This window comes from Phaseolus vulgaris, chromosome 7 (genome assembly GCF_051622355.1).
Source record: "Phaseolus vulgaris cultivar YP4 chromosome 7, ASM5162235v1, whole genome shotgun sequence".
NCBI lineage: Eukaryota > Viridiplantae > Streptophyta > Magnoliopsida > Fabales > Fabaceae > Phaseolus > Phaseolus vulgaris.
In genome coordinates, this window is record NC_143504.1 from 56,373,683 (window position 1) to 56,387,953 (window position 14,271).

Genomic DNA, 14,271 nt, shown 5'->3' on the forward strand with positions numbered 1-14,271 from the left:
TTGTTGAATTGTATCTTCCTTTGCTATTTCATCTGCCATGGATCTTGCATATATCCCTTGATTGTTGGATCCTCCTCTTAGGTCTTCATCCAACTATGTTGCTCAAAACAAATTTTGTTGTTGGAATATGTTGTTTGTTATGAATCATCCACCCATGCTAAAATATAAGTTATTGGAATAAGCACATCAATATAAAAGAGAAAATTAATAGAACACTAATGTATTTTTGGATGTATGGATTGTTTAAAAACTATTACTTAAAAACTAATGCATTTTTCGTTCATGTTTCAAAACAAAGTATTTATAACTATTATTCTTCCTTCTCTTCTTTCTTTCTCAAACATCACTCCTTCTAGCAGGTCCTAATTGTGTCAAACTAGACTAAATCCCAACATTTTGAATACTACTTAAAACTCTAAATCAATCACACAGCAATGGGGTTTCTTCAAAGACCAAATATTGATTCAATCACACATAAAGTCACTAACCATTGGATTTGGTAGATTAAGAGGATGAGAAAACAATTTTTTAGACACAAAATGATTGAAAAGAAAAATGTTTAAATTAGGTTAGGCTTAACATGAATCTCAGTACATCTAAATTTTTTGTTTCAATTTGATACTTTAAATTTTCAATTTGGTGCCTTGGAGTATCTCTAGTATGCAAAGTTAGTGTTTTTATTGATTTACTCACTAAATGGTCAACTTGGTTAAGCACAGAAAAAAAATGATATAATGGCCACTTTGGTCTAATAGAGACACATTAAGGAACCAAAATGAAACCATTTATACTTGGGGGACTAAGTTGAAACTTTATGTCAGACAAAAGTTATATTTTTACCAACAATTTTAATTCTACTGATATACAGTATTTTTTTCATTATCATTTCATTGCAGGTAAAAACATCACAATCTAAAAAATTGTATAAACAATGAAAAGTAAGCAGAGTTTAAAATCATCATTTAAAAAATGTGGTTACCTTAATATTACATAAACAACATGTGATCACAACCATTGTTGTTACAGATATAAAGAGATGATAGTGTTGGCACCACACCTACAGTTGCATATGCCATTTTTTAAACTAAGATTAAAGCTTGAGGGATAAATTTGACATGAAAGATGAAAAATATTGGCCCCTACGACTAGAATGAGGCATGATAGCTTCATGAGTTAAACAAAGTGAGGGAACTTAGTTATGCTTAAAACCAAATTCCACATCCCTGCTATACAAATTTTTTGGAGTTTGGGATACTATTCCCCAAGGGTTGTTCATCCCAAATTGCTGTCTTCTGATGCATCTGTCATGAAACTCTTGGTTGCCAAAGGTAGGTACAAAATGAGGCCATGGCATGGTTGAGAAATGAGCCATGGTGGGGTGCATGTTATGCCTAGAATAAAGGGGGATTGAGCCATGAAAGGGATAGTGATGCGGAATGGATGAGTGTGGGAACATGTGATTGCCATGTCCAAAAGTTCTCATATCTTTCTCCATCCTTAAGACCACTCTTTCAGGCCTATGAGCATTTTGGTGTCCTCCAAGAGCTTGAGGGCTTGAAAATTTCTTATTGCAAAACATGCAAGAGAATTGGAATTGCTTAGGCACAGTCACTTCATGATTGCTGTTTTCTGAGGGATTTGAAGCAGAATTTGGTGTCTTCTTATGGTTCTTCAATGATTTACCAAAGAAAGTAGATGATGATGATTTAGCCACCATTTTTGTATTGCCAAGACTCAAAGATAATGAAAACTCTAAATCAACATCAGATGAAAGTTCCTCAATCTTACGCTTCAACTTTCTACTCTCAACACCACCACCAACAAACACTTCATTTGACATTATTCTACAACTACCCTCTAAAGAAGATTTCTACTTTCTTAAAGAATTTTTGTGTGCTATATGATTTTAATAAAGGGGTATTTATTAAGAGAGAAATGAAAATTTCATCTTCCATTGAAGGAAAATATTTGCAATAGATGCTTCAATATCCTTTTATAGTAAAAAATTAATTATTATATAAAATATTTAAATTAAAGGAATGGAATGTCAAACTTTAGGATGAATGATTTAAAATTCTTATAACATGCTATACATAAAATATTGATACCTTTTTCTCCACATAAAATTTCATTTTCCCTTTTGATCCAATAAATTTCTTTTGAATGGTTTTGTCTTTATTGATTTATTCCCTTTTTGTTTATCCTAATTAATGATGAGATGGCTAACAAAGGTTGAAAAGCACACCATATGTTACCTAAATGATAGGAACCTATATTCAAAGTCTAGAAATAATCTTAAACAAATATGAAAGTGTTTGGGGTACTAAAATGAAAAAAAAAAATGCATAATTTGTAAAGATTGAAAAATATTTTTAATAATGCAGATAATTTATGTTACTTTATAATTGATTTTATATTCGTATTTTTTTTAAAACATTTTTATATGATCCTAACTAATTAAAGATAAGACAAAAATGGACCTCTTTAAGGTAAAGTTCATTTTAGTGTTTATATTCAATTCATGATACTTCACGTTGAGACCTTATTTAGAAGAAATTTAATCTCATATGATCTTCGATGAATTATTCAATAATTTAGTCTAAGTAACGATTTAAAAAGGTAATGTTTTCATTTAGAATTTATCACTCACCTTAATTACTTTACCAAGAATTATGGATTTATTTTAATTCACAACATATACTCTTTGGTGTATGACTCAATTATTTTTTCCAATTAATAATTAAAAATATAATTAATATTTCATTTAGAAATTATTAATCAACCTTAATTATGGAATTATTTTAATAGTCGATGCCCTTAAATTCATGCATTGTATTTATAACAATTTCTTCCATACAAATATTAAATTTCAATTTGACCATTTTAATGAAACACAAACATCATATTTTATATAATATATATGATAAGTTGGTCACTCTAATTCTAATCAATCCAATGATGTAAATGAGTACATTACATCGAAATAGCATAGTCAATAATTCAAACATGACTTTTTTTTATCTCTCATTTTTGTCTTGAGAATCAATAAATGTATTTAAAATTCTTTTTTTAAGTTGGTGCTTTGAGAGAAATTAATTATATAATTTAGTTTTACTTTTAAAAATGCACTGACTATATTAATATTGTTTAAGGATTGACTTTATTATTCAATAAATGTGTTGTTTATCTTAACTAGTGAAAGCCTAAAATTGAAATATTTAACCAAGAATATTACTTAGTTCATTTAAATATATTTTTTAAAATAAGGTGATTTAGTAAATAGGTTAGGTCTATTTAATGTTTGTAAAACATTTAACGAAACTATTTAGATTTGACATAGTCATGTAAAGTTCACATGAAAGATTTCATATTTAAGTGGACACTCAAAAAATTAGATATGAAACCATCTAGTTAGATATATGTTTGCTCATTTTAAAAATCAAAATTTTATAAAAATAAATAAATAAGGTATGAATACAAAATTTTTCTAGTCTAATTATTTTGATTCATTCAAAAAGTGATCGTGTTAGAATTTTTTGGATGAATGTTTATGTGTTAGTTCTAATTATAGGTTGAAAGTCTCTCATTAGATTAAAAATAAGAAAAATTAATATATAATTTTTATTCTACAAATTTAAGTGAATTAAGTGCGATATTGTGATTTTTTTTATATGAGTTTGTTCATGATTTGATGAAGAGACCATACATTAAATGTAGATATAAAAAGGATAATATAGACAATTATCATTTTGACAAGAAGTGCAAATAGCTCATCATAATCAATTTCATATTCTTGCTTGTTACCTAAGATAACTAATCGATCCTTGTAACAATTAAGAAAACTATCAAAATTTAGTTTCACAAAATACACTCATTTGCAACCTATGAATGAGTTTAATATTAGGAGGACAAAAGACGATATTCCATGTGAAATTCTCTTGAAGGGCTTTTGCATCATAGACACAGAATATTACAATCAACAATTTGAGTTCCTTTTAGTATTATGATAAGAGTGTATTTCGAAGGACCCATCATATGATTGGATGCACCAGAATAAAGAAACCTTGAATAAGATAATTCAATGACTTACCCTAAATGCCCATGGATAAAAGACTTACTCTAAAACATTGTGATTTTTGTGGCAGACGTGTGGGACAATGTGAGATATGATTACCCTATTCTTTGTAGTAATGACAACTTTCAACTACAGTTAGAAGCAATATGTCCAAACTATTTGCAGGAAAAACATTGGACTTGTCACATATCATGTTTGGCCTTTACTTTGGACAACATATGCAACTGTCATGGATTCCAGAAGGGCAACATCATGAGACAAGGATCCTTGGGTAAGTAAATGTTGTTCTTCCCCAAGAAGTTCACCAACACATGAACCGAAAGAAGAATAGGATTGCTATTCAGCAAAGCACATCTCTCACAACCTCAAACCTTGGGTGAAGTTTCATGAGAAATTGATCTCACTTATTAGTGTTATAAACATCTGTGACGACCCAGAGTGAATGTTCCTGAACAACAAATAATGTGGCAGAGTGATTTGTCCACAAATTCAAAAAAACTAGAATAATACTCTTGAATGGACAAACTACCTTGTTTGTAATTGAATATTTCTAACTTTGATAAAAAATGCTTGGCTGTATTTCCATATTGTAAATTTGTTGTAAATAGTCCCATATTTGTGAAGTACTTGAGAAAGAGCACAAGTGTTCATCGTTTTTGGGATCAATAGTACTAAGAATACAACCAGAATATGAATATCTTATACTTCTCAAGCATTAAAGGCTTGGAAAGTCCATCTAAGTGATCCTAAATCATTTCTCTTTACATACATCTTGATTTGAAATTCCCAAGATGTATAATTATTATCATTGAATTGCACACAAGAATCGTCTTTATCTGAAGTTGTCATGTTGATCAAGCAGCACAGTCCTAATGAAACAGAGAACAAAAGTAATGTGAAAAGCAAACAAACCAGACTGAAGAATTGCAAAGGAGAAGAAAAATGACGTGCACGAGTAAAATAACGAAGAGCAAGCAAAACCGCAAAGACAAACAAGAAGAGTGAGTGTGAACAAAAATCACAAACACAAACAGGAACCATGAATAAGAATAGAAACCGCAAGAACAACTATGAAGCCTTAATGTGAACAAAAACCACAAATCATGATAAAAAACGGGTACCATGAGCATAAACAGAAACCACAACGCAAACAGGAATCACAAGTCACAGAAAGCACAAATAGAAAATCACAACACGAATGAAAACCACGAATCACAAACGAAAGGAAATCCGATGCAAAGAACAGAATTCCGGGATGGCAAGAATATACTGAAAATAGAATTAAAAACATGCAAAAATTTAATCTAATAGCAAAAATTAAGAAAACAGTAATTGAAGATGAAGTAAACCAGAAGCTGAAATGGATTAGACTGAAAAACCTGTATTAAGTGCAAAAATCAGAAACAGAAACAGAAAATAGTAATTGAAATCAGAAACAAAACCAGAAAATAGAAACTGAACTAAGTAAACTAGTTTAACTACAACAACAGAAACAGAATTTTGAAAGTAAAATTCAACTGGAAATTGAATTAGAATCAAGGAAAGAAAAACTGAATCAGATATTGCATAACTGAATCAACAACAACTGTGAATGAAATAAATGCAGAAAAACAGTAGAAGAAACAGTGAAAATTGGGAATTGAAACTAAAGTTCAATTAGAACAGAGTTAAATGTCCAGCAAAGGACAATAGGATTGAACAACATCTAATCTGATATGAAACAAAACAATGAAAACTGAAAATCTATAAAAAAAAACTGTCAAAAGTGAAAAACCTAAAAAAAACAGAATTAACTACCGATTCTGAACAAAAACTGAAAAACGTCAGTTGAAATAGAAATTGGAAGCTTCAGGTGAATGTGTATATGAAAAGAAACAAGAATCAGTAAATGGGAATAAAACAAAAACTGAAACATTAAACTGTAAAGTTAAAGAATATGCACAGAGCACCAGCAAAATTTGCAGTGTCCTCGGCCATCATTATGAAATTTTCTAAATTTCAGACAGCTAAAAGAAACATACATCATTCCATAACAACTTTAGCACCAAGAGCTTTCAGTTTCTCCATTATCTTCTCCCCTTCTTCTTTTGAAACACCTTTCTTTATAACAGAAGGTGTTTTCTCCACCAAATCCTTCGCCTCCTTCAAACCTAAATCAGTAAAGCCCCGGACCTCCTTGATGATTTTAATTTTGGAAGCCGCTTCATAGGACTCCAATTTCAATTCAAACACAGTTTTTTCCGGCTTTTGCTCCTCCTTGGCCACAGCTGGTGCTTTCGCTGCCAATCCAGCCAAATTTCCCGCTCCTGCTTTCATGAATCCCACATTAGGCATCTCCTTCACTCCCATTTTCTTCGACAAAACAAGACCCAATTCTGCAGATTCAGCCACTGTAAGAGATGCAATTTCATCGACAAGCCTGAAAACCCTTTCCGATGGAGGGCCTCGATGATCATTGGGATCAAATGTAGCAGGATCAAAATCAGCTGGGAGACTTCTTTGGTCAAATTCCACTTCCTCTACATCCTCCTCCTCCTCTTTCCTTGCAGGTTGACCAAAATTTCTTGAAAATGCATTTATGTTTTTAGAGTTAAGCCGCACTACTGTTAAATAATGCCTTGTTCTTGAAAGCAAGCTCATTCTGAACTGATTCTGATACAAGAATGGCAAATCAACCTAGTTTAACACCCATCGCCATCGCCTAATCCAGTAAATAAATTTACCCTGAAAGCAGAAAAAACAAATCTGAAACTTGCGTTTGCAAAGATTCTTGAAACATTGTATGACTCATTGGTCCCGTTCGGATAAACCTACGTTCCCACATCCTCACTCATGCGCGAAAAAGCAAAAAAAAAAAAAACGACACGGAAATGATTTGTTTCTAGGTCAAGATTGAAGCAGAACGCACCTGGGTAACGACGTTCTTCTTCAATTGTTCTTCTTCAATTGATCTCACTGCTTTCCCTTTTCCTTTCTCTTCTCTGTCCCTTTGATTACTGCGTTGGCTAGGGTTTTAGTGTTTTTTGCGTTCCTTCATGCACTCCCATCCGTTTCTTTCTGCACCCCCGTATTTTGAAAATTACAAATTACTAGTTTTTTGGAAAATTTGCATTATGCATTAATTAATTAATTAATACAAATTTTTCATTCTAGATTACATAATTTAAAATACAAGTTTTACATTCTAAATTGTACACTTCAAAATACAAATTTTGCATTTCAAATTGCACATTTGCACCAATCTAGAATATAATTGTGCAATCTAGAATGTAAAAAAATTAAGATTCTCCAATTTGAGAAATATATGGATTAAACTGTCTAGAAAAGAGTAATAATATATAAGTGAACAATTTTCACTTTACAAACCGATTTTGTTAGACAATAAGTTATGTTTAATTAGATGGATTGAATATGATGTTTTTTTCAAAACTTTGCATTAGTATTGTGACTTTTTGGCTAGTTTAAACACTGAGCTTGTTTAAGTTATTCCACAACATATGAAACTTGAGTACAATAAATAATGTAAAAGTGGTCTAAGTAGATATTGCTTTGCAAGAGCAAAAATAATACATGCATAAACGACTCAATCATAGCTTTTACTTCATTGAAACTCTCTCATACCTGCATAAAAAATTGCCCTCCATAATTTTTTAACTGATCCTCGCCAAAGGGAACAAAATAGACCTTGATCATGCATATTATCTATCAAAATATATATATGATTGGTTACAAACTAATGTATATTTTACATTTGAGTGATTTATTGAAAACAATACATAATTACCCAACAAGAACCTGCTATATAAACTACAAACTAATGAGGATTTATTGCAGTTGGTATAGAGCTTAAGCTTTATGGTTCTGATTTCTTTTTGCTATCTATGCTAATCATAAAGTATTTATCAATTCCTTGCCAAAGATATCTAGCCTTCATTTGCAGCAGGTTGTGCAATCTTGTTCTGAGTCAGACCAATTTCAGCTTCAGCAGTGCCATCTTCTGCTCTGAACTTCTTGTATATGTCACCTTTATAGAACTCTCTAGTCCTTAACACCAAGATGAGAGACACAAGTGCCCCAAAAAGACTCACTGCAGTGATTATAATGAAAGCCAATTTGTAACACTCTCTTCCATTGCAATTCAACTCCTCACCAGGTTTCCTCTTTAGTCCTAATGCTGCCATTTGCCTTGTGGCTTCCTTGTCATACAAATGCCCTGCAACCCTTACACTGAACAAGTATGACCCAATTGGACTTGCCACTGACCCAACATTATATAGAGTTGAGTAAAATTTAAGACCAAAAAGTTCAGATATGATGGAAAATAGTAGTGGCCAGTTTGCCCCAAAGCAGAATCCTATTATAACTGAGGCTGCATAGAGACCATTTGGGACATTGAAAGCAATTAGAAGGTAGCCAATACAAGGCATGACAAGAATTGATGTGAATAGGAGAGGCCTAGGAACTTTAAATTTGGCTATGATAATCTCTGAGATCACACCCTGTACAATTTTACCCATATAGATCCAAATGGCCATAAGGGACACAAATGTGGTAATACTATGTGATGAATATCCTAAGGATGTACCAATTTGGCTCAAGTTATTTACCACTGTGAGTGTGCCACCAAGTCCACAAATTGTTGCTACGAAAAGAATCATCATGTCAAGGCTAAAAAGGGCTTGAAGTATTGTATAATCATCACCTCTACTTGGTGGACTGAACATGCTTTTCCAACAGGAAACTTGCTTTTGTGGAGCCTGTGCAGACCTCTCTAGATTTGGCATCATCTCTGTTGTTATATTCAAAGGCTTAGGAGGGTTTTCACTGTTTCTCTGCTCTTGTTTCCTCTTCCATGTCTTTTGTTCTTCAAACATAACAACACCAAGTGGCAGGGTGAGCAACAGAAGCATCAGTATAGTGGTGATGTAGAACTCACACTTGGTAAAGGTGAAAACTTTTTGCAGTATGATCACCACCATGAGGAAACCTGCAAGGACTAAAGTGGTGTAAAGGAAATTATAGAAAGCCTTGGAATCATTTGGCTGTTCAACTCCCTTGTGGTGCCTGATAACTGGTAAGAAAACAAAAGTTACAGCAGTTGGTAGCCATGCCATGAGCAAAATCAGAGACTTGGAGTCATTTCCATAGAAGGCATAGTATATCTGAGTGATGATAGCTGCACTCAAACCAAGATAGCCACTCAAAAGGCCAATGACAATGCCCCTTGTGCCAGGGAAGTTCTTGACACTGGTCACAATGACTCCAGTGTTGGTAGAACAATGAGAATTTGCTCCAATGAAGATGTACAAGCACATTTTCCACACCTGGGGCCTGGCAATTTTTCTTGTCACTGCAAGCCAAATTATGAAATAGCCAAAAAAGTTGAGAACCCCTCCAATTGTTAACACCACCCAAGGGGGTGTGACCTCATTGATTAGGCCTGAAATGATGCCTATGTTAGACCCCAAGTCCTTGAAGAAGCTTAGCAGATTGAGGGTGGATTGATCATACCCCAAAACTGACTTGATTTCCCTGGAGTATAGACTAAACATGTAGCTTGCTCCTGATACAGACATGATCATGAATGAGGAAAAGGCCATGAACCAACGCCCTGTAAGGACTTGGAGAGTGAAGCCTTTGAAACTTCCTCCATTTTCTCCACCACTATGTTTGGAAGATGCCATCTTCTTCACTCTTGGTTTTCAGCAGCAGATACTAAGAAGGCCTTGCACCACTTTGTAGATGAGCTGAAAATTAAAAGTGAGTGTTTCTCTGGTGAATGGAGCAAAGAAGAAAGAGATGGTTGGATTTTGGAAAATTTGTGATGATATATACCTGAGTTTGAATTTCTAATTTTCAAAATGTTTTTGTTCAAGAAAATTCTGAGGCTAAAAAGTCCACCATCACCAAAAAAATATGTACTTTCTTTCTTCCTCACTCAAATAGTAGGGTCAAGCAGACAATTTTGTGGTGTTAGAATGGTTTCCATATCACTACCATATTACATTTTTGCTGGAAAGGCAAAAAATAAACAAAAGCACACTTCATGCTTTTCTTCCTCACTCAAATAGTAGGGTCAAGCAGAAAATTTTGTGGTGTTAGAATGGTTTCCATATATCACTACAATATTACATTTTTGCTGGAAAGGCAAAAAATAAACAAAAGCAAACTTCATGTTTTTTAACCGTGGAGAAGTGATATATTGACAACTTAACACCAATATACAACTTCATTTCTTTGTCTAAAATTTCAACTTTTTGCATGAAATGATAAAAATATCATTTCTTCGTATCATGAATCACAGGTTGTTAGTATATATGTTATAACCTCTTTCATACGTGACCATGTAACTCAGGGTTTATAAATATTCATCTCTTTCTCTCATAATAAGACAGAGAGTTTTATCTTTCTCTCTCTTGCTTCTCTTTCTTCCTCTCAAATACCCTCTCTCTTTCTTCCTCTATACAGGTTGTAAATTGGAGCAGGTTGTCAATGTATCATTATTGTTAACTGTGCAATTCTAGTGTCTTATCTGTCGAAAATTGTTCTTTGACAACCAATCATTTTTTCTTTATCTTTTTTATCTCGACACTCGTTAGATGTGTTCTAAAATGCTTTTACAAAATTGACTTTTCAAGTTTAACTCAAACTTACAAAATCGATTTATAAGATGAAGTTTGCATCTAGTTATATATTATATATTATAAAATGTTCTTACTTATAGTCCGATTTCCAAGATATAACTCATTTTAATCCGCAATCGTAAAGATTAATTAACTTTTTTTTCAATGTTTATAAAGAGTTAACCGATATCCATATAGACATGTTTAATATGTAAGGGATCCTTTCTTTTAGCAATAAAAGCAATTACCAAACGTCTTGTTTGGTCTCATGATTCTTGTCTTTCATATATATGCTAATGGATAAATGTAAGTAATAAATTCCAAAGAAATTTTAAAAATATTCTAAAATTATTTTGTATCCAGGGAGAATAATCCACCATGGAAACATATATTCAAACAATGTTTTGATCCATTGTTTTATTATTAGTTTTCTTCCTTTTCCATTTCTGACTTGATTTTCTCTTTACTATTTTATTCCCCCTATTCAAATATACGCTAAAAAAATTATTAAATAAAAAATAATTTTAAAGACCGAAATAATAAATTACCATTTGATTAAATTATAAACTATTTTATAAATTAAAAAAATTATTAATATCTAAAGTAGTTTCTATTATTAATAAAAAATTATAAATAATTTCTAAATTGGTATCTAATGATTAGCTGTCAATGTTTTAGCTACTTACTATTTTATATTCTAAATTAGTCTCTATTAATATTTTCTAGACTATTTTAAAATATAAAATATTAGTAGCTAAAACTTAACTATTTAATTTAGATACCAATTTAAAAATCATTTTAAATTTTTTATTAATGATAGAAATCACTTTAGATATGAATAATTTTTAGTCTCTTATATAGTAAATATAGTAATTAATTATTTTTTATCTCTAAATTTGATTACTTAAATATACCTAAAAAATTATAGGGTATCTAGCTTTTTTTTTTTTTTTTTTTCATATCATACAAAGGATAGAACAATTTTTGCTCTAACATTTTGGTTGGTTTAAACCAATCTGAGTCATGTAACATCAATCATGAATTGGCATAGACGTGTGAGGATTGGCAATATATCCATAAACCAACCAACTCCTAATTGATTTTTAATACGAATATGAATTCCATCCACCAAAAACTATTAAAAAATTCTTTGAAAACATGAATTGATGTTGAAGGGCATTTTTACTTTGCAGAATCAAACTTATCACGTTTCACTGAAAATCTAGCACTACAAATTTTGGAAGTTAGTAAAAAGTAGGGGAGATAAAGTCACTGCCAAACACGTCTATAAACCAAGATGAGATTTTTATGTTACTTATAAAGGTATCTCCACTTTGGCTACAGATTCCCCTCACCAGAGGTTTCTTCTTAAAATGCCAGATATATGCAAACAAGGTTCTAACACTCAAGTTAGAGACAATAGGATGTGAACAAAAATAAGTGTTTAACCTTATTTGTTTCCTTTTAAAAAAGTTATACTTATTTTCATATAACAAATACTTAATATATATTGTTGTACTATCTAATGACGAAGTCTCCTATACACAATGTATTGTTAAGTATTGATGTATCACTGAGTATCAATGTACTGTTGAATACTAATGTAATGTCTGACATTATTGATGTACTACCGAGTATTGATGTGTTGCTGAGAACTATCTAACATCTCGATAAATCACAAACAGTTTTCCAAACAAGATACAAGATTAACAACATTAATAACAAATACTTCATAGTAAATACCCCAAATCATGATTAAAAAATAGTTGGGCTCTATTGGACTCGACCTAATCATTTGTAAAGCCAAAGATCCAACTCAATTACTATAAATAGTTGAATACCCTAAGACCAAAGATAACATAATCTTCATCTTGAACTAACATTCTTTACTCAAACTGATAACTAACTTGAGTGTTTGAATATAATCGCAAATACCCCTACGGAAGACTCGAAGATCAAGAAAGACACAATCTTATAAAAAAAATCACATTAAAATTTTTTAAAATTTAAAACGAACGATGAACCGATTACATGAATATATTATAATTATCAACTAATCTCTCGGGGTGTGTTTGGATTAAAGGGTGTGGGGGAGTGGAAAGTTGAGGGTGAGTGGAAGTGTGAAGAAAGTTGAGGTTGTTTGGATTGAGATATGTTAGAGTGGATGTGTGAGGAAAATTTATTGAAAATTGTGAGTGATGTGATAGTTGTAAGAATATTATAAATTATTTTGAATAGTAAAGTTTGTGAGATTACAATTTTACCCTTGTATATAAAAAAAAGAATAAATAATGATTAATCCTATTTCATATTTTAGTTAATTATAATTTAAAATTAAAGTATAATTGTATTATTTAACATTTTATTAATTAAGAATTATTTTTTATTTAAGTTAATTTATTTATTTACATAATTTTAATATTATAAATGATTTTATAAATTATGTTATGTTATATATATACAAATATATATATAAAATTAATTTTAATAATAATTTTCATTAATATGAATAGCAAAATGAATATATTTTAAAAAGAAAATAGAAATTTAGAATATAACATGAATATTAAGTAGGTGTCAAAATATATAATATAAAGTCATTACATGAAGACATAATAATGTTAATTAGAAAAAGGAAAGACATTCCCAGTAATAACATTTGAATCCTGGAGACCTTCAAACGGTTTTCTAGAAGACATATCTTATTCCGTTGTATGATAATAATTTCATCTTTTTCATCGGCAACGTCTTCAATGCACCATTTGAAAAAATTACAATCTAGAACCATGCCACTTATAATCTGTTTTGAAGAAAACAATAAAATTGAACAATGAATAAGTTTAAAATAACATTCTTAAGTTTGTTTCAAACCTAATTGAATAAATTTTACCTTGTAGTTGGGACAACCCAAAAAAAATTTCCAACATTTTTTTGTGTTATCGTTATTCTCAAAACAGCAAATTGTCCACAATCACAAATAGGATCAACGAAGGCACTTGTGCTCCCAGTAGCATGGGTAAAAGTACCATGTTTTTGCACACTACAACCAGTACAACTAGATGACGACGTGTTGTGATACGCAAACATTAATGACACTTAACCAATGTTGTCGAAGTAATAAGATGGTAAAAAAATTGCATTAAAAACAATATGATTATGTAAATGAGTAGCATGAAAAGTAGCATAAAACCTTAACAATAACAATAACAATGTGAACGTCAAAAATAACAATAACAATTCATTAATGTTCAACATGAAAATTAGAAATAAAAATAACAATGACAATAACATAATGATAAAACACTCAATGGCCTTGATGACGTCGAATGTCACTCAAAGTATCCTCAATTCTGTCCATCCTTTGATCAACCCTGTCAATTTGGGTATTCATGTTTTGTATGCCGGACAAAATTTGAATTAACAATTCCCTTTGAGTGGGGTTTGCCTCCTCAGGTTGACCACCTTCAACATCTTGTGCTGACAATTCATCTCTTCATCATCTTCTTTGTGTGCATGGTGAGGTCTACCAAGTTGCCATATGCCATTGACCTGGAATATATTTAATTTTGTCAT

General features: G+C 31.3%; 3 protein-coding genes across 4 annotated transcripts; all 3 read right to left on the minus strand.

The window, feature by feature from the left end:
• Positions 1 to 1,192: 1,192 nt before the first annotated feature.
• On the minus strand, positions 1,193 to 1,840 carry LOC137829455 (uncharacterized). The gene has a single exon (XM_068636258.1). It carries the CDS (start codon positions 1,838 to 1,840, stop codon positions 1,193 to 1,195), a length of 648 nt encoding a protein of 215 aa, XP_068492359.1.
• A 2,790-nt stretch (positions 1,841 to 4,630) lies between these two features.
• On the minus strand, positions 4,631 to 7,124 carry LOC137830483 (ribosomal protein L7/L12 domain-containing protein). 2 transcript variants are annotated; one of them, XM_068637856.1, is made up of 3 exons: positions 6,984 to 7,124; positions 6,097 to 6,799; positions 4,631 to 4,944 (listed from the first exon to the last, which is right to left on the minus strand). In XM_068637856.1, exon 2 carries the CDS (start codon positions 6,713 to 6,715, stop codon positions 6,098 to 6,100), a length of 618 nt encoding a protein of 205 aa, XP_068493957.1. In that variant the 5' UTR covers positions 6,716 to 6,799; positions 6,984 to 7,124; the 3' UTR covers positions 4,631 to 4,944; position 6,097. The 2 variants fall into 2 exon arrangements, with proteins under 2 accessions (XP_068493957.1, XP_068493956.1); XM_068637855.2 differs by lacking the exon at positions 4,631 to 4,944 and having other exon boundaries at positions 5,965 to 6,799; positions 6,984 to 7,122.
• Positions 7,125 to 7,762: 638 nt separating this feature from the next.
• On the minus strand, positions 7,763 to 10,141 carry LOC137830485 (protein NUCLEAR FUSION DEFECTIVE 4). Its single transcript, XM_090305433.1, has one exon. The coding sequence runs from the start codon at positions 9,757 to 9,759 to the stop codon at positions 7,999 to 8,001; it is 1,761 nt and encodes a 586-aa protein (XP_090161559.1). The 5' UTR covers positions 9,760 to 10,141; the 3' UTR covers positions 7,763 to 7,998.
• Positions 10,142 to 14,271: the final 4,130 nt, after the last annotated feature.

Excerpts from the sequence above, each read along its gene's own strand:
- LOC137830485 (XM_090305433.1), bottom strand. The coding sequence starts at position 9,759 with ATGGCATCTTCCAAACATAGTGGTGGAGAAAATGGAGGAAGTTTCAAA.
- LOC137830483 (XM_068637856.1), bottom strand. The coding sequence starts at position 6,715 with ATGAGCTTGCTTTCAAGAACAAGGCATTATTTAACAGTAGTGCGGCTT.
- LOC137829455 (XM_068636258.1), bottom strand. The coding sequence starts at position 1,840 with ATGTCAAATGAAGTGTTTGTTGGTGGTGGTGTTGAGAGTAGAAAGTTG.